Source organism: Physcomitrium patens, chromosome 6, assembly GCF_059467195.1.
Source record: "Physcomitrium patens ecotype Gransden chromosome 6, ASM5946719v1, whole genome shotgun sequence".
NCBI lineage: Eukaryota > Viridiplantae > Streptophyta > Bryopsida > Funariales > Funariaceae > Physcomitrium > Physcomitrium patens.
This window is the reverse complement of record NC_143415.1, coordinates 2158023-2178962: the sequence shown is the minus strand read 5'-3', so window position 1 is coordinate 2178962 and position 20940 is coordinate 2158023. Positions and strand designations below refer to the sequence as shown.

General features: G+C 41.2%; 1 protein-coding gene across 2 annotated transcripts; it reads right to left on the bottom strand.

Annotated features, from left to right (window-relative positions):
* Nucleotides 1-16483: 16483 nt before the first annotated feature.
* LOC112283557 (uncharacterized) lies at nt 16484-20045 on the bottom strand. Of its 2 annotated transcripts, none has more exons than XM_090250903.1 (2): nt 19654-20038; nt 16484-17890 (listed from the first exon to the last, which is right to left on the bottom strand). In XM_090250903.1, exons 1-2 carry the CDS (start codon nt 19911-19913, stop codon nt 17782-17784), a joined length of 369 nt encoding a protein of 122 aa, XP_090107029.1. In that variant the 5' UTR covers nt 19914-20038; the 3' UTR covers nt 16484-17781. The 2 variants fall into 2 exon arrangements, with proteins under 2 accessions (XP_090107029.1, XP_024378152.1); XM_024522384.3 differs by having other exon boundaries at nt 17278-18772; nt 19654-20045.
* Nucleotides 20046-20940: the final 895 nt, after the last annotated feature.

The following is a 20940-nucleotide window of genomic DNA, read 5'->3' as shown; positions in this document are numbered from 1 at the left end:
TTTGTCCGAAGTTGGAATTAGGAATGGGAGATGGGATGGGTTGCGACACGGGATAGAGAACAAGGGAGGAGAATATGGACATGAGATTGAGAACAAAGAATGGAGACAAGGGATAAATGGAATTAATCATGAGATGGCAAGGAGGAATATGGCTTTATCAACATTGGAGAATGACATTATCAACTGCCTAAAAATATTGTATTTTTTAAAATCAAAATTTTAAAAAACTTTGCTACTACCAACATTATTGCCTTGCTCAAATTTTATATATATATATATATATATATATATTGAAAGATCCTAAATATTTTATGTATAATTCATATTGTTAGTTTTTAGGTGATTTTATTGTTCTAAATTGAAAACTAAAATTTAATATTAAAAAACATTAAAAATCTTGAAAATATTTTTAATATGTATAAAGAAATAAATTAATATCTTATTTTAGATTTATTATTATATTTATAACCATATCATCTCACTTCACTGCCAACTAACAAACTAAATGCACAATAACAATAATAATAATATGTTTGTATGTCCTCTCCCAACCTGGATGACATGGCCATTCAGTCACTTCTGCCACTTCCACAACTACTGGCTGGAAAGGGTGGGATAGGAAAGGGGAAGAGACAAAGGAAGGGAAGGCAAATGGGTGCTAATGTATGACCATAGGAGGTTGTCAAAAGCAAGGAGGAGGAGCATCAGCAACAGGAGAGCTGCTGGATCAGTGAGGCCAGAACTTGGACCATGGGCACAAAGCAGTGAAGCCAAAGAAGCCAGGGAGGGATTAAGGAGGGGAAGAGAGGTGTGTGTGTGTGTAGGAGCCACCACTACCTAGGGCAGAGATGTTACCCCAGAAGTACAGACCATGGGAGGGGGAGAGGGGGACCATTTCTTGGGGCTTCTGCTTGCACGCCCCCATGGATCGGATTCTGCAGGAGCACAACAACTAGACAAATATACAGCAGCAGCAGCAGCAGCAGCAGCAGAAGAAGAATCCCCCCCCCCCCATGCCACCCCACCCCAGCTCTGATCTTTGTGTGGAATCTCACCCCCAGCCCTGCTCCTGCCTCAGGCTGCCCTGGCACCTATGCCCCCTTCCCTTTCTTTCCTTTCCCTTCCTCATAACGGCTGCTCCTGAACATTCCAATTCAGCTGCATTTTCCACCATTTTTCTCCCCACCCCCCCCCCCCCTCACCAAGTGCAATGTAAGTTCAGCTTCAGGTGAGCCCCTTGTTTTCAGGGGAACCCACCCTTTTTCAGTTTTTTCGGGCAGGCAGTGCGGCAATTCCAATAGCCCAAAGGTACATGTTCTTGTGGATATCTGCAACAGGGAGGTGAGCACACTCTTAGAAGAAGGGGAAGTGGGATCATTTAGCTAAATCTGTAGCAAATCATGGAACCTTGTCACCCCACCAGTGAGTGATGCTTGCCACCTGCATGTAAGTTAAGTGGTCATGGATAACTCATGGAAGCTTCCAAGCCATCAGATGCAATTCTGCTTGGGATCTGCTCTAATTGATTCCCCTACTTGGCAGCTTTTGTGGGGGAGGCTAATCCCTCCACACTGCATCAGCTCTTGATACCATGCAACTGAAATGATTTTTCTTTTTCTTTTTCTTTTTTGTCTCTCTCCTGTTCTTTTGGGTCTGTGAGGGTCTGTTATGTTTGGACTCTGTCCCACATCCCCAGTTTCTTACCATCAGAGTTGGAGGGAAGGTTGAGCTTAACAAAATGAAAGAAGGAGTACAAAATTAAAGCCTGGAATTTGGAAGCCATAGTGCAACATGCCATCATGAGAGCAACTGGAATGTATAAGAAGTTGCTTTGGCAAGGAAATGAATTTGCTGCTTGAAAAGTGAAAGGTTCCACAGGCTTCTTAAGCCTACATTGTTGTTCATCACCACAGCAGTCTCCTTTGCTACACCACCATTTTCCTGCTATTGGTAGACAAGGAGGCTGGCTGGTGAAGGAGAAGTTTAGCTGCAGAAGCCATGGTTTAAGCTTGAAGGCGTGTGAATCCATCTGGGTGGGCTTTAGAGACTGTCATGGAGAGAATGCATGCCTGAGGATAATGCTGGAAAGGTAGCACATGTAAGTAGCCAATGTGTTGAATTTTGAAAGCTCTTCTTTAATTTCTCCCAAATTAAAAAACTGAAAGCACCAGTCTTTAGCTTCTGGTGTCTTCAGATTGAAGCAGCTTCTGAACACTCCAGGTAGCCAAGGGAAAGAGAATGGAAGAGATTGGGACAACATTATCTAAAGACAGACAGACATGGAAGGGAAGGGAAGGGAAGGGAGAGGGTGGAAAGAATTAGGGGTGGTGGTGGTGGGGGGATGGCATCCTTGTGTTACATTTATAATACACATATACACGACAATTGAACCAGCCAGTCATAGCTAGATAGAGTAGGGTTTCTCCAACAATCACTCTTGATGAAGGGCCAACTGCCTCATGTGATTGGGTTGTACTGCTGCTGCCATTGGGTTTGCTTTGTAAATCCTCAAATCTGTATCATCTTCTTCAGATGCTAACGTGACTTGGTTGGTTTGCCGCCCGTTAGCCCACCCGGCCGCCCCACCCCCCCCCCCCCCCGCCCCACCCGCCCCGGCCATCGTCTGCTACTCTACTAGTGGGTTTACTCATTTGCATTCAAGCAGTGCAGATGAGAGATTCTTGTTCCTTTGGAAAGCACCCCAGGAAGTAGAATACAAGGCACCACATCTCTTATGAGGTGGGGTCTTTCTTTTGCTTCATCTGTAAATTATTAACATCCTTATCCTGCAATCAGTTCATTTACACTGTCATTAATAGCTGTTGTTGGGATGTAGGCATGGGTTTATTAGTAATATGGAATCTCTTTCTTTCTTTCTTTCTTGCAAAGAAATGAGTCTACATCAGAATCATAAATTATGAAATTGAGATGAATTTTGTTAATTTATCTAAGGGCAGGCTTAATCAATCCCTTGCTTTCACCCCATCCACACAATATGATTTTACTTGGACATCCTTTTCTGTTATGTTTTTGATTTTGGATTACTAATTTTTTCTTTCCTTTTCTCTCTGTATTTTTTATTTGGTTTAGAGCAATCCAGTATTATCCAGTGAGGAGTGTGGATCCAGTCTGACATGACCAGATAATGGCTTGTAGAGCAATGCTTGAATTGGGTCCTCCCACAGCACAGGGATCATCATCTTGCTGGTTCTGGCCATGATGATGAAGAGAAGCTCTGCTAAAGTGAACCCTGCTTACTCTCTCAGCCCTGCTCACCTGCAGTTCTCCTCATGAATCCATTCCTGTCCGTATGCATGCCCCACCCAATGCCATAAACTCACTGCCTCACCATAGAAGAAGAAGTAGAAGTGAGGAAGAGCAAACCACTTACAACAACAGGGCAAAAGCTTTCATATCCATGCTCCAATGGGATTGGGTCCATTTGCTGTTGCTTGCTCACATGGCAGCACCAGAGAAGCTGCAAATGTGGCTCCAGAGGGGTGTGGTACAGCATTATTCATACACCCCAGCTTTCCCTTTTGTTTATCCTGGAGAAAGTGCCCCAGCTAGAATGGCCTCTAAGTTAGAGTAAAGGAGCACACAGAGGCAAACTTAAACTCTGGTTGATTGATGATTACAGGTTTGTCTTTTGGCAATGTTGCTCCTGGTGCAGCTTTGATGCTGGTACAACTGCTTGGGCCCCTTTTCCTCTGGAGCAATGGTTCCTTTCCTCCCCCATGAAAGCCGAGTCCAGACAAAGCCACATGGCACCTTTCGGTCACAGATTCATATTCCAGTGGCCCAGCCAGGTCTTGTATTCAAGCAAGGAAACTGCATAAGGTGAAACAATCAAGGTAAGCAGCATAAATCAAGTTGGTGTCATGTAACATTTACCTGCTTGGCCACAAGCCAATGCAGCATCATCAGTAAAAAGATTTACACTGAGCATGCACAAGTTCTTCAGTGACTGTGGCCAGACCTCCCAGGCACCATGATCTGAGCTGAGCTGCAGGCATGAGAAAATACAGCTTTTGGTACCTCTTTCTTTCTTTCTTTTCTTGTTATAACCTTCTCCCCTCCCCCCCCCCCACTTTTCCCCTTTTCCTAGCCTGGTCTACAAACATGTGCTACTCATATCCATTTTGAAGTGTTTGGTATACATGCTGGGTACACGAATGCAAAAATATGTCCTATGGTACTGCCTGCTTGGGGCTGATCAAACAGACTTGAAAGGTTCTCCATAGATGCTGCAGAAAAGGAAGAAAAGCAAGGACACTTTCATATTATATTGATCCAATATTCTATTGAGGGAGTTGGAGCCATCACAACAGCACTGCCTGGAGCAGCAGTGCCATCAGATTCAAGCACCCAATATCATTCCAATTCTGATGTGGAAATAAGTTCTGACAATTAACCTGACTGACTGGTTTTGATTGCACAACCACCAAATTGGCCAAGACCATGCTTTGACCCCTACAACCTCGAGCAAGGACAACCCTACCACAAAAGCTTGCATTGTTGTGGGCTGGGGAGGGGCTTGGGCTCTGTACAATTTTGATTGCCCATGTGGTGATTGATGGATGGGGACTGAAAATTTTATTATGTATTAATACAAATAAAGAAAATAAAGGGAAATTGAATCTGTGCTCACTCAAATGATCTTCCCCAACAGCCTTTCAAGGTTTTGATTGACAGGACTTCTTTGAGGTGCCAGATGTGATTTTGGTTGCCACAATGCCTGATGCGCCGCATTCTCCCTTGTGGTCATCTTCGAAGGAAGGAAGGAAGGAAGGAAGGAGAAGTAGTAGAGCCCTTGGATGACTTGAGATGGTGACATCCACTTTCTCTCTCTCCTTATGAGAGTTCTTGTTGCACATGGGAACAAGTTGATCAGTTGAGATTGTGAGAGGATGCCCCACACGTTCTCAATTCAATGCCGTAGCCCAACAACTACTCTGCAAAATCTCATTCTCTCAGACCCTTCTGCTGAACAACAACAACTCTCTCTCTCTCTCTCTCTCATTCTCTCTGTGCACACAGTTTGTGTGCAATTGTGGAGAGAGCAAACATCCAAGTGGAATTCATCAGCTGAATTAATTAATTATTTTTTGGGTGTTAGGCACCTCAAGTGGGATGGACTGAGTAGATCAGTCAGTCAGGCACACACGCACACACAGAGGCACACACCCACACCACTAGAGGCTTGTCACCTTGCAAGCCAAGTTACTGGCCTTCTTGCAACCACACACACCCACCCCCATCTCCTATCTTGTTTGCCTGACCATATTCAAAGAGCTTCACCAATGGACTCAAGTTCTCATGCATATATTCCCAATTCATGCCAACAACACTCCTTCAACTAGTCTTTTTTCTGATTTACTTATTTACATGAGCAGCTTTTTTGGTAAAATGGGAACTCTTTGTGAACCAGGAAGGCTGAGCATAACCAAACATCCTTTTCTGCTTATTATTATTATTATTATTTTTATTATTATTATTATTTATTTTTCACCCTGATGATTTTCCAGGCGTGGTCTTCTCCAATGATGGTAGCAATAGCTCTGCTTTCCAAGCAGTTGGCAATGGTGCTGCCAAGGCAAAGGCAAAGGCAGGGAGGTGGGGGGGGGGGGGAGTCCACACACAGAGGATCTGAAAGCTGACCTGTGAATCAGCAACCAAATCTTGCCCGTGGTACAGCCCTTCCTGCACACTCCCCACTTTTGGTGTGGTTGCTACCAATCCTGCATGGTAAATGCTGATTTTGATTTTGATTTATTTGAAATTAACACTGATCAGGAAAAGAAAAGAAAAAAGAATGACATCTGTGTATGTATGTATGAGCTTCTAGAGAAGAGATAAGGCTGAAGGGATTTGACTAGATCATGGTCCAGCAAAGCAGAGGGAGTTTAGAAGGGAGAGGAGGAGGTTGAGGGGTTTGTCTGGTGTTGGGCCAATAGAAGGGGCAGGAGAAGGCAAAGGGAAGAAGGAAGAAGAGCAACAAGGAAGAAGAAGAAGAAGAAGGAAGAGAAAGCCGAGGGGGTCCACACAGCAAGCAACCAGCAGTTGCAGCAGCAGCAGCAGCAGGGCTCATAGACTCTGCATTGTCAAACTGATGGTGAACTAGAAATGTGTTCAAATTGGAATTGTTGTCTGTTCCCAGTGAACCACACACTACGTACAACTCCCCAGCCCCATCAATGTGATGAGCTAGTCTGTAGCCACTCTACTTATGTATCTCTTCTAGTACAGCTTGCATTAGGAGCAGTCTCCTCTTTGTCAAACCCCCACTCCCCCCCCCCCTCACTCTCCCTCTTCTATCTTTATTATTATTAACATTCTCCTACTTTTTCTTCTTCTTCTTATTATTATTATTATTATCCCCCACTCCTGTCTGTATGTGTCAAATGAGCTACACCCACCCACCCACACACACACACACACACACCATTTTTCTCCGTACTCTGTAGGTTTGAACTCTACATACAATTGCTTGCCTACTCTTTTGATTTCCAGAAGTTGCCCAGAGTGTACTTTTGTTTGTGTCATAGATGCTGTTCTCATTCAAATCTGGATGGGCTTGCAGGCTGCTGCAATGAACACTGAAGAAAATAATTGCATCATTGTTTGCAAATACTTAAGATGATTTCAAATTATAAACAAATGTATACAAATAAATAATTGAATGCATTACACAAAAATACTGAGAAAACTTCTCACCCTTGGAATAAATGCTATCTATATTTTTATTGCAATGATTGATAATTAATTTTATATTAACACCTAGAGCAATCAATTTGCTAGATTTTTCATAAAATTCATTTATGGCTATTTTCTCTAAAAACATTATTAACTTTTAGTAGTGAAAAATAATTTGTTACTAAGTTTGGTAACAGAAAAAAGAGCTTGCCTCAACTTCATTATTATATTTCCTTCACAATTTCATTAGAAAATTTTGACTTAAAATTAATAAATAAATATTGAACATACTCTTTATACCAATTTTTTTTCTAGGTCAGTTTATATATGTAGCTCTTTTAGATTTCCGAAACATAGTTTTATGATTTGTAAATTAATCCACATTTGGTTTGGCACAATGTCCAAGTTATCAACAAACAAAAAACAAAAAACAAAACAAAAAAAATTTGTGGAATTTTAATGTGAGTAGAATCACTTCAAAAAAACTGAATCTGAAAAAAACTCCTAATCAAAATAACTCAGACATGTGTTTATATATATATATATATATATATATTCACATATTCATATACATACATACATAGTGGGTGTAATATTTTAAACTTTCCAAAGTACACTAAGTTAAAAGATGATTCAATTAAAGATCAATCTGCAACTAAATATTCTTGGAAATTAATGATTGAATTGATTTTTTAAATGTGTACGTTTTAGTGATGAATTTATTCAAAAGAGTTGTATGTTAAAATAGCATTTATGGTGCAATTATCTTAAACAGAAATTCTTTTTAAATGCATTATAAAAAAAGTAGATAAATATTTGGATAGATATATAGAATTCAGTTATAAAAAATTATATAAATTATATATTTAATATCCCTGAAAAATATATTTAAAAAATATGTGTTTTTTGGGGGAAAATATATGAAAATTTATATTATATTATTTATTATTTATTTATTCTGAGTGTTTTTGCATATATATATATATATATATATATATATGTATATACAAACACACACACACACACACACACAAACAAACAAACATTTGCATATATATATATATATATATATATACAAACATACACACACACAAACAAACAAACAAACATTTGCATATATATATATATAAACACACACACACACAAACAAACAAACAAACATTTGCATATATATATATAAACACACACACACACAAACAAACAAACAAACAAACAAACATTTGCATATATATATATATACAAACACACACACAAACAAACAAAGAAACATTTGCATATATATATATATATATATATACAAACACACACACACACACACATACATATTCATTCATTCATATTTTGAAGAAAGGAAAGGGTGGAAGGGTACTGGGTCCTGGTCTACAACAGACCCAAGGCTAGCAGTAGAGATGGTTCATGGGAATGGGAGACCACAGTGAGGACAAATTTGGCATGAGCTGAGGCTGTGGGGTAAGCACAGGCAGTAGTGCAGGAGCCCCCCAAATGGAACCACCAATTTAGAAAGCCCTTTTTAAAATAATAATAATAATAATAATAATAATAAATAAATAAATAAACAACCTTATCTAGTAGGGATACCTAAGGAGAAAAGAAAATTTAGCTCTGAGGGATAAAGGGAGAAAAGGAGAGCCTCTTTTCTGTAGTGAGGTCGGTGCTACCACTTCCACTACCACTTCCATGACTGGCAGGAGCCCTGCTCTTTCTTTCTTCCATTGCTATCATGATTCTCATTAATAATAATATTCCAGTTGTTGTTGTTCTTGTTGTTACTATTCCTCTGATTCTTCTGTTACTCTTGTGGGATGCAGCTGCCTCACTTGGCAGGCCTCCAAAAGTGGGTCAGGCTAGTTGATCGATGCAGACCCAGCCAATGAGGGCTTAATCAATGGACATGTGTTTGTTAATCATGACTTAGTCAAGAGTTAGAAGTATTTTCATTCCAGTCATGAACTTGTGCTCTCTTTAGGGTTGAATGGCCCACATCATGTGGTGTTCAGGAGAATTCCAGTTTTATTGTTCCTGGATGTTGTTTAGGGCAGATTATAGATTTTGGTTTTGATTTTGATTTTTTTTCATGATTTTCATGTATTTTCTCACATATTTAATTTTTGAGGAATTAAGTACCAGGTCACTTGGAGAAGGGATGTTCAGATCAAAATAATTGCAAGGATTGGCACTAAGGAGTTTCTGGCAATCCTGCTCCCCCAAACCTTGGCCCCTACATGGATGCTGCTGTGCATGGATGGCAGCAGAGAGTTTGAACCTCCAAAGTACACATTTTGCAGGCTCTAAAATCTCTCACCAGACAGCTCGTGTGATTTCTGCACAACTACCAGTTTTCATTCTGAGCACAGTAGAGCTGGCTAATGTCTCGTGATGATCCTGATCCCTCCTTCCAGTTTCAGCTCTGATTTCCATCCTCTGCATTAGTTCTATTACTGCTTCACTTTTAGGAGTAGTAATAGGGAAACCCCCCATCACCAAGGAGAACCCCATTCCACAGCTCATGAGGTGCATACCAACACCATCTTTGGTTGGGTGTGTGGGTTTCAAAAAGATGGATAACCATTGATACTACAAACATATGTTTGCAATGAGGTCAAAGAGCAGTTGACCTTCTGAGATGGATTCCTCAAGGTCTCAGTTGTGACAACACACTTTGACATCTTGATCAACATTCCTTGTGGTGATCTTTACAAATTCAACACTTGCATGTGACCACACAAAAAGCAGTAACAGACCTATGGAATGAAGGGACCCAGAGCCAAGACCCAGCTGACCATGGTGTTTATCCTTGCTGGTGGAGATACAGTGAGTGGTTTGTTGCCCCCTCTATCCCACTGTATGTGAAGATATTTTCACTACTTGTTCATAGGTCCTACCATCAAAGGTGAGAGAGTGAGGTACATGACCAGTAAACCATGGACACTAGAGGGCTTGGCAGAAAATGGAGTGGCCAGCATAGTTGGAATAGTGCTTGCGTTGTACCAAGTCTTCAAATATGCCCCTAAATGCTAGTAGCCTCCAGGACTTAGTTGATTGCAGTGCCCACCCAGAGTCCTTAATTCAATGAAGTCAACAACATTCTCCTTCGAGGAAGTGTATTAGACACAGAGTCTTCAAAGTAGAAGCTTGGTTCTCCACCACTGTAATTGCTTGTATGCCCAGTCAAATTGGCTACAGAAGCAAACACTGTAGGTGCAGGAATGATCAAATTCTAATTTCAGCTGGTTCTGAGTGGGAACTAGACCAACACCAACAACAGCAACAACAACAACAACAACAAAAGGCAGGATCAGCAACCAAAGACATGAGTGCAGCACTATGCTGATCTGCCTAGGTGTGTGCAGGCGTTCACAGAGGGAGTCATGTCATGGGTTGCAAGCTTGGCATGCAGCCATTGGAGAAGGCCTGCCAGCGACAGAGGAATATGCTCAGAAAAACATTTTGAGCTGGTATCGCTCGCTCGGAGGAAGGTCGGCAGTTGCTACCACTGTCCCCGACTAGTGATCACCTCCAAAAAGTTGGATGGGTTTTTTGCCACGGTCAGGAAATCAGCTTACAACCAATGCTTGCAACCGCTTTCCACGCCCAGATGGTTTCGAAGAAAATGATTAGTCATGGCAACTTTCCCGCAGGCTGCACTTGCGTAGCCCGGCCCTGAAATTTCAGTGTACTCCAGGGCAGTTCAGATTTTCATCTGGAACCTAACTATATGGCGCCTGGATTTGACAGGGTATTATGCATAGGTGCCCCCCTGCCCTCTTCTGTGTCAGACTCTCAAGAACCGCCACCTCTGCACTCTGAAGCTCATAGTGGGCTTTTAGAGGTTGGGCTGTTGCTGGACCAAAAACTTCACCATAATTTTGTTCAGGACCGAAAGGATCTTTTACGTACTACTCAGAAGAAATTTTGTCCTGTGCTGGAGCATCTTGGAATTGAAACTGTTACCTGGGTTATCTTGCCAGTTCAGGCATTTGAGTTACAATTTTCTGCCACGCCTGATCAGCAGTACCCAACCGAAAAGTATGACAGGAAAGCAAGGTTGGAGTTCTAGCTCCCGTGCAGTGCTTCTCGAAAGGCCAGATAGATCTAAAGTATGGCATTTGCAGCTCCAGCACACACTGAAAACCATTCTCAAGGCTTTGAGGGACGCCCCCCTTTCCACAAGTTACAAAGCCACTAACTTCTCACGAATTCCGAAGAATCATATTTTCGATGCTACAATCATTCACAGAACATTTTTCACCGAAAATAACTTTGATCTTTACCGGTTGAACTAATTGCCGTGACCTCCAATCCAGTGATGGACCTTCTGCTGTTAAAGTATGACACACAAAGTTGCAGATAAATTCACTCAGGTAAGTAGAACTCAAGCAGGCTATGCTGGCAACCCCAATTTACACCGAGGAAATTCATTAAACTTACATGAAGCTGGGTCGGGTTGCTTGTTCAAGTTCAATACTTTAATTTTCAATTGTTTTTAAAATAAAATTTAAAACAAAAATCAAATTAAAAAATACTTGGGCGGTCGCCCAGGAACGAAAGTCTTGTTTATGAAGGAAAAAATTTACATTTCTCAGTCAACCTACTTTCCTCCTAGAAGCTTCGAATTTGATTCAAAGGCACCACCAAATAATCTACAAAGATCAGAGAACCACCGCCCAGCATCTCTAAAAGTCACGGAGGCTTTCATTATCTTTACTCATTCACAGATTCTCTTGTCTTTCTCCAGTGAATCCTCGTTGTATTGTTACAGGCTCAGAGATGATAGGAGTGGTACAATGGAGTACATATGGAAAGGCCGGAGGAAAGAGCCTCTAGTGAAGAGCACCTGGGTCGCCAAGCAAGAATTTTTGTTGTCCTCTTCTAGAATTTCAACAACGAGGGTGGGACTGCACAGAGTCAACAATTGAGGTCATCCATTTGTTTCGGGACTAAATGGCTGACAATGAGGAAGAGAGTATGAATTATATAACATACTCTTGCATTACATGGCCCCAACTCTCTACACCATCTTGTTATCTCGGTGTACTAACCTGAGACAGTCACAAAACTTTTTGCTCTCCATCATCCAACAGAGGTACAGGTTGCACAAAGTTTAGAATGCAACCCATTTGGAACAATGTGAAGCAGGAGCAGCATTCAGTGTATTCTAGTCAACAATTTGTACTGTCTCCCTGTGAAGGGCAGTAGCTGAAAGAAGACGCTTGTGGGTATAATTGTATTTCTGCACAATAATACAAGGAAATCCTTAGGGAATCAAAATGTACTCTACTACACCAGGATGTCTTTTATGGATTTCACTCTAAAATTTGACTCACTTAGTTGGCTAAGGATTCTTAGTGCTAATCTACCCTGTACTAACCAGGATCACCTGGCCTATCAGCCCATATCACACTGCTTACTGTTAATCACGTGATTAGGTGCCACTAATCACCTGGTAGTGCAATGTGGCCCATGCTGAGTGCCCACCAAACATGTGATTAGGAACCAGTCTTGCCGTCTGACTAGCAGCTAAACCTGCAATTAGCCAATTCTGATAAGATTACATCCATAACCCTCCACCATTTGTCCCCCCCCCCCCCCCCCCCTGAGATGCTCATGCTGCTCACAAGTATCTAAGGGCTGGATTTGTGGACAGAGCTCAGAGTAGTATCATGCCCAATTACCTGGCTCCAGGACTGATGTGGTCAGATAATGTGGCCACCCTTGCAGATATTTGATGTTAATTACACTTTGCAGACAATACACATGAGCATTCAAATGTTACTCAAGATTAGGGACTTATTATTACCAGCTCATGTGTTCTACCTTTGAATTATTCAGATCCATTTAGTCATATCCTGAGTTAATCCTAAATTGACCTGAACAACAATGCTGAAAAATGGTATTTGTGGGCCTGCCAGGATTGCCTTTCAAACCCCCCACCTCATGAAGGACCACTCAAACATTATCACTAGTAGTATAACTGGTATATTGCATCAAACATTGCTGTTGGTCTGACCACACAATGGGGATGATGATCATAACAATTTGACTAACTCACCCAAACCTCCTTAGAGCCACCCACAACAAATTATATTCAGACAGTTCATTTGGTCTTGTCTGCTTGCAATTGACTAATTGGCATAATTGTACAATAGCATTTCCAACTCATGTGAGAGAGCAAGGAAATATGAAGTTTACATTGAATCAAGTTTATTTTTGGTTGACCATTTGTTCTCAAACTAATTAGTTATCCAGACAAGCCACGTCAAGAGGACAAAACAAAATGAGGATCCTCTGCACTGCTTTACGTACCTGTTACAACAACATGTTCTGTACTAATACAGCCCACATGCAGTCCAAGGGGCTGACACTAATCCAGTGTTTTACCCTCTGATTAACCCTAATTGTGCAGCCCCTGTTGTTAATTAAGAACCACAGAAACTATGTTCCCAGCCTACAAGAATCTGAGCATAGCTGGTTGTGCGTTGCTCCCAAAGGAGCTGTCCCATTCAAAGGGCAAGAAAAGCTTGCCATCCCTGCAGCACTCCCCTGAACCCTTTGCCTGTGTGTCCCTTGAAGCCTGCAGCTCCACAGAGAATCTCATACATATGAACAAACTGTCTGGTTAGTGCCTGGGATAGTGGGAAAGAAACAAATATAAATTCTCTAACCATCCTTGAAAAAAACAAACTATACATACATGTTATCCTTGGCTTTGCCATTCAGGCAAACATGAGAATATAGGACATTGTACAATGTGGAAATACAATAATAGCTTTGCAGCCCTATCTCTGCTGCAACTCCACCTTTTTTTTTACTTTTTCTTCACCTCCTCCTTCTTCCTCTGTTTTTTTATTTTATCTTTTGTAATTGTGGAATTGGCTCAAGTGGGTTCCATATGGCATGTTGCACATGCACTGAGCACCAGGGATGGAAGAAGCAATCAGGGCTATTAAGTTGCTGCAGAGAGTGAGAGAGGAGCTCAGCCTCCTTGACCATACCCAACTTTGTTTGACTGTACGGAGGTCACTCTAAGTTACTTGGTCTCCAAAATTCATGCCCCATTTGAAGAATTTTGTTGTGGCTTCCCAGCTGTCCTTGTCATACAGCATCATCATATACATATGTGTGTGTGCTCATCAACCCTTTGAAGGAGGAGAAGAAGAAGAAAACAGAGTAAGAAAAACAACTCAGAACCCCATTCAAAATCCCGCCCACATGCAAGTTGTGTGAGGTGGTGCTTGAGCAAATCCTCTGACTAACTCTCCAAGCAATTCCTGTATGTGAAAATACTGCACATCTACATAAAAAAAATTGGCACAGTGGTGGTGGGTTTTGGTTGGCCTTCCTAGTGTTGGATGACTCACTCTCCTCATTCTCCTTTCTTTCACTCACTTGGGAACAGAGAGAGAGAGAGCTTGAAGTGACTTCCAGGGTTGTTGTTGCATCTTCAAGCTGTAGCTTGCTGTTATCATCCCTGGCTAGATCCTGTACCATTTGTGCTGGTACAAAGCCCAGAGTTTGTACATGAATGGCTCAAAATGATGAAGCCCTGCTTTCTTTTTTCTATTTTCTTTTTTGTTGTAAGCAAGCTGCTACATATGTTAACTGATATCTATCACCAGAGAGAACAGCAGACTAGGTTCTTGATGATTTCTTTTGCTGAAGTTCCATTTCTGCAACAGTGATGCTTTCATGAAAAAGTCTCAATCAAAGGTTTGAAAGAGAGAAAGTGAGAATAAAAGCTTTGGTAAGTGGAGATATGGGAGGGATGGTAATAAGCTTGAGATTTCTATCCAACCCTCCATGTCTGGGGAATAACCCAATGGCAATGGAAATGCTTATGCCCCAAGTAAAGCACCAGCTGACAGGATGATGTGACTCAGGCTGTGCCAGGCCTCCTCTGATATCACTTCTTCCATCTCCACCACCACCATTCTCTTCCTCTCCCTTCCTTCCTTCCTTTTGAGTTGCCTTTGTGGCAGAACCTACCAATGATCAGGCTAGACAAAATATTTGAACACCTAGTTGATGCAATCCAGTGTGTGAATATGAGCTCTTTGTTTGTGGAAGGGAAGCAATGCCATAAATAAATAAATAAATAAATAAATACTTGATCAAAATATCTCCTATTCTAAGTAAGCACATCATAAGACACCCCTACACAGAAACTGATTGTTGTAAAATCACACCAGTTGAGTTTGAGGTTATATTATTGCAGTTCACAGGAGGTGGAGTCAGTATTGAAGAAGAGACCAGTTATGGAATGGCTGGAAGTTGATCAATCCTTGCAGCACTTCACCATGATCATGCAAATTGGCACTCTGTGCTGAGTGAGGAATGAGATCCCTCTTTGATTGGATAAACAATCAAAGAGAAGGAACTGGTGGATGCTAAATTGGGCGCCATTTGTTTTGTGTGCATTTTAAATGGAGATAGGGTTGAATGGGATTTCATGTTGATGATGAGGTGACAGTAATCATGGGTGTGTCAGTCCAGTCAGAGCCTCTATGAGTTCCAGCACCTATCTCACTGCACACCCAGACAGGGCAATGTTTGCAAAGACTGGAATTGGCACTGTGACTCTGAAGTATATTGTTATTCAATTCCAGAATCCAGAAATACGTTATCTGCATTTTGTGTGCAGCTGGAGCTGGGAAGGGAGTTCTAGTATTCTGTGGGATGATGGTGACAGGTTTTTGAATTTTATTTTTTTGTGTCCATGCCCAGAGATGCTTCTTGTTACACACTCTCGACCAGACTTGTCCAATCCAATCAAGGCAGGGCTTGTTGTGATGTAGCTGCCAACTTGGCAACATGGAGAACATGGCCAGTGCAACTGCCAGTCGGGCAGTGGGGAAAGCAGCAAGTGTAGTACAAACCAGGAAGCATCATCTGTTTTTTTATTTTACATTTGCTGCTCTTATCTTATCCTTCACAACTCACACATCAGCAACTGGAAGAATGAAAGAATTAAAAAGAAAAAGAAAAAAAAGACACAAGGTGTTGTGCAACCTGCAGCTTAGTAAATCCAAATCTACAGCACACTGACATACTGTACAGACATACTGCACATTGATAGCCTCAACAAATTCGTGTACAGCCATGAATTTTGCAGTCTTCTTGCTTTGATTGACCAATCTGTGCTTGCGGCTTCCTTTCCCATTAGCATATCCTTTTCAAGATTTTCGAGGCCAAAGTGATTTTATAAAGAATTGTAGGACTGGGTTAGAGTGTGGGGATAATGAGGGAGAGGGGTGCAAGAGAAATTGGGTTAGCACCCCATTTCCTAACTCCTGAGCCCTTCCCATCACAATGGCTCTGATAATCCACATAGGTGCAAGGATCTAGAATCAGAACAGAAAGAAACATGGCCAGGTCTGAGGATACAACTTAGAAAAACATCTTCGCTCTCCGCTCTCAGGAAGTATTCCTTCTGAACCTCACCCCCTTCCCTCAATCCAAGATGTACAAATGCTTCCTACATGGTTCACATGTATATATTCAAAGTACATTTATCCACCACTGAGTAGGCTAGTGCATGCATCTGACACATAGGCAGTCTTCCCAAATCTTTCGAAGAACATCGTGGATGGATTTACAGATCACAATCACCCCCTCAATAATCAACAACGAAAATTATGTTCTAATTTGCCGTACTATTCTTCACAACATCCATTCTGATTCCCATCGCATGAGACAGCTTGGAGTTTCATATTGAAATTCATCAACCTAGTGTGGAAACAAGTCAGTCTTGCACCACTCAGACACTTCCTTAGTGAGCCAGTGTTGTTGCATAACTTCATGTGTATGTTTAGTGTACATGAATATTCAGTAGCGGCTGCTACATGCTAGGAACCATACTTCAATAAGAGAGTAACCTAAATTCCCAGATTACCTTCCCAGTAGAGACGTAAGTGATAGCAGCAAGACCAAAGCCTATGATAATCTCCGACAGCTGCGGCAGACTTCAGCACAAACAAACTATAGAAGAGGTTCATATCATTACTACAATTCTAATATGTAACAATGCAATAAGTTCAGTTGGCCTGAATTGACTTGAAATCCAGCTAGAGTGACTTGAAAGTGTCAACTATTTTGGTTTAGTAAGTAGTTTTTCTCACCATGATTCAAATAACATAATGAAAACACGGTTCATTTACATTATCATGGTCTATTTCATTGAATTCAAACTACTCACCATTAATCCAATAACGGGTATTAAAGTTTGCCTTAAAACATAACATCAGCAGCAGCAGGTGTGGTGCATGTTCCGAAGAGGTTTGTCAGTATGTTACATCAGAGGTAATTAGGGGCATAAGAATATAATTTCAGAGTTTAAGGTCTAAACACAAACCAGTAGATGTTAATACTCAGTAATGTTGTAAATGCAAAAGCATAGAAATGACATCACATGCCAATGCGATAAAAATATTATGTGCAGCACTAGCATAGTCCATTAATCGGCTAGGGAGGTGAATGGTCTACATACCCCAACAATCATTTGATCAATCATTCATCACATTACATAGTTCACAATAGGTTGTGGGCATCATAGCAAAACAGAAATTCACTGTTAAATTCCGTTTACTTCCAACAAAAACGCTGCGTCCACGGCAAGAAACGATTGCGATATACTGTCATTTTCCCGTATCCAACGTCTTACCCAATAGTATAGAGAAACTATACTTACCATCAAAGACCTAACTGCACATTTTGACCAGAAAAATGGACACACGCACTTAAAAACTGATCTCATCAAGAAATGTCATCTAAGAAAAACAGCTTAAGCTTTACGAAATCCATACAACTGCAAAGAAAAAGAAATATATTCTGGATTCGCGTCGGTAAAATCTTGATCAAAATGATTGTTGGGGTAAAGACATGGTGCGAATTAGATGATCTCGAGTTATTCAATCAATACGTTGAAAGTAAGGATTCAAAAATAAGCACTGCTTCAAAACCATTTATGTGTGCCAGACAACATCGTTCGAATAGTAAAATGTACACACAAACAAATAACTCACCTCTTCAGATATGCTTCAAAATGCTACACCAACCTGTGCGCCTGAATTAGTTCAACGTCATGTAATTGAATGCAGCTCTTCTCGCATTCTTTTTTGCTATATGAGGTGCAGAAACACTGTATTGCACATCCAACTCGGTAGCCACATCCACCGAGCTATCCAGCATGTCAGCTATCAGGATTCTGTCCAAATTCATCCGCGTCAAGCAACGAAGCATATCAAAGCTTCATGACTTGCTAAGACTTCACTTGCATAGTGGAGCTAAAGGACGCTGAATGAAGTGTTACTTTCAGGTTAGTGGTGCAATAGCGAAGAAGTAGTTGGAGAAGAATAAGGAGTGGCACTCTACTGGATTCACTACGACATTCTGTAATACAGCAATAAGCACAAGTGGAGTCATCGAAGCAATTATCTTAAGATTTTTCCAAAACATCCAGAATTCTCCATAACAAGGGACCGTTAGTAGAAGATACAGAACGGACCCTACTTACCAGCTGAGAGTACCATCTCAGTACAGTGTTTCACTTGTGCAGTATGATCCAATTCTACACGGCCGCTTAATTCATGATTCATTCACACCAGAGGCAAGGAATAAAATATTCATAGCACAACTCTAACCATGAGCGACTAGCAAGAAATTCGATAGGATTTCTGTGGTATTATATTCTTCTCATCGGTAAATTACAGACAACTAAATTGATTATTAATGCAACGTAAATTACACAACATATCCATTGACCACTAAATTAGTCAGTGTATCGAAGACAACGAAGTTGAAAGTCAGGGTTAGAGGAGGTTAAAAAGTGCACACCGCTTTCTAGTCAACTCCAGGTGGGTGATAATCCAAGCAAACACAAGCACAAGCACATCGTGAGGTGATCGCTTAACAACGCCCCAATAATGTTGAACTGGAGGACGTCATCTAAAGTTCAACATACATGTCAACGTTGAAGCAAATCATGTCCACCGATTTGTGTTGCACTCGCTCTGCTTAGTGAAACCACATCCACATGTAGAAGTCGAGCGGACGGCGACCACTGTTCAACACGAATAGCCGTTTTAAACGGATAACAATCAGCTGACAAAGGCTCGCAGTGATCGATCAGGTAGAAAAGGTAACTCTTAAATCTTCCATGATACTGGCGTAGGCAATCTTAGAATCATTGCGTGAGGCCGAAAATGTGAGGTGAGGAGAATTAACGGTGGAACATCCAATAACCCATTTTCCAGTCAAACTGATATAACTAACGCTCCTCCATACAAAGGTAGAAGACAGAAGAATCTTAATTTGTGCCACATGGATGTAACCATAAACAAGCCAGCACTAGATGCAAAACTATCCAGACCACGCAGGAGTGACATGCAAGTTTTGACAGACGATAGCTCAAGCCAACTCAGAAGTGATGAACCGAGGACGGTCCGAAATCACAGCCTTCCAGGGCACGATTTCGGGTCAACTCAAGTTCAGCATGCATCCAAAGGACTTTGCCATACAAGCCCTCAAAAATTGTAGCACTCATACTGCAAAGGATGCTGGAAGAGCACCAGTGAGTCAGATGCAAAAAAAGACAGAAAACATGGAAACAAATTCGTGCACAACATCTATAAGAAATCGAGGAAGCATACTGTAACTCTCAAAAACAACGAGCGAAAAAGACACCACGCGAAGAGGTAAAATAGCGTGTGGAAATGCATCAGAAAGTTGCAACAACGCTGTGATTTAAAATTCGAAAATCCATAGTACCTACGTTGCTACCATTTCGCATGAGAAACACGGATTACATATTTCGTAACCTCAGTGCCCCGGATGAACAACAGGGAGGCATACGAAGTATATATCACCGTTTTGTTCATAAGGAGCACTCCTCTGAAACAGCCAGCAACACAGAGACTGCGGGTGGATCCGAAAGTCACTTACCAGTCTGCTTCAAACTCCAACATCAATAGCATGCCTTGTTCGAGTTCCACACCACGGTAATGCGATGAGAAAAACACCGAAGCAGTTACAGATACCAAACCACGCAACAACGGCCCGCTCTGCACAGATAGGTGTGCGACTCTGTAGGAACGCGAGACATCGATCTGAGCTCTTGAGACGAAAACCCTGGCGTACTCAGGAGGAGCAACGTAAAGTGCGGGGCGAGGTCGAACGCGAGGCGAGAACCAAGATCTGATCATGACCGCGTCGCGTCGAACCTACGGCGGTCAAAGGCGAAGATAATATTGCGTCGACGGCGACAGGTGATGCTCTTTGTGGAGCAGCGCAAAAAACCTCCACTTGCATCGTGTCCGGTATCCACCACACGGCGGGAATCCGGGGGATCCGATGACAGCGATGGCTTCATGAATCTAAATTCTCATGGATGCCACGGCATGAGTGCTCATCATCCATGCCAATGATGGATGATGGATGATGCCCTCCACAGTGGATGCGCATGACCATCTCCAGGAAACATCATACGGCTCTTCTATCAGTCGGGCAGCCTGCCCGCAATCGTTGTTTTTACCGTATGCATACGCCGTGAACTGATTTGTATTGTTCGAGGCTCATGTACGTATTTCAGGACGTAGTAGCAGGTGTCTGTCTCATCCAGACAGTACTGTGCTGTATCCAGAGAATCAGTCTCTGACATGTATGTATAATACTCTGTATAGTACAAGAATTACAATTGCTGTATGTATGAACATAATGTCTATGTAATTATAAGAATAATCATGATTCAAGTGTAACCTTTTAACCATGATTTTTGTTTACATGCACAATTAATATAAAATAAAAATATATAATAATAAAATTCTTCACATAAGAATTGAATCAATAAAAGTAAAAAGGTTTTCTACTGCTTTAGGAATTAATGGGTGTTTTATTATATTCAGACATAGATCCAAATTACACACCCAGAAATACCACAACCATAGGACAAACTAAAAACATTAAAATGCAAGAAAATAAAAGCCAATCGTAAAATTTTAAGATGTTAATATTTTTGAAAGCAATTATGTAAATTTTACTTATATCTGTGGAATTATGCAAGGTTACTTTTTCAAATTTTCTAAGTGCTACACCCAACTTTATTGTCATTTTTATTATAAAAAAGATTAATTTTTTTCTATCTTTTATTTCTATTAATTAAAAAATAAAGACGCTTGCAAATTATGTTAAAATATTAAAAAATCCAGTATTGTATGTATATAAAAACAATAA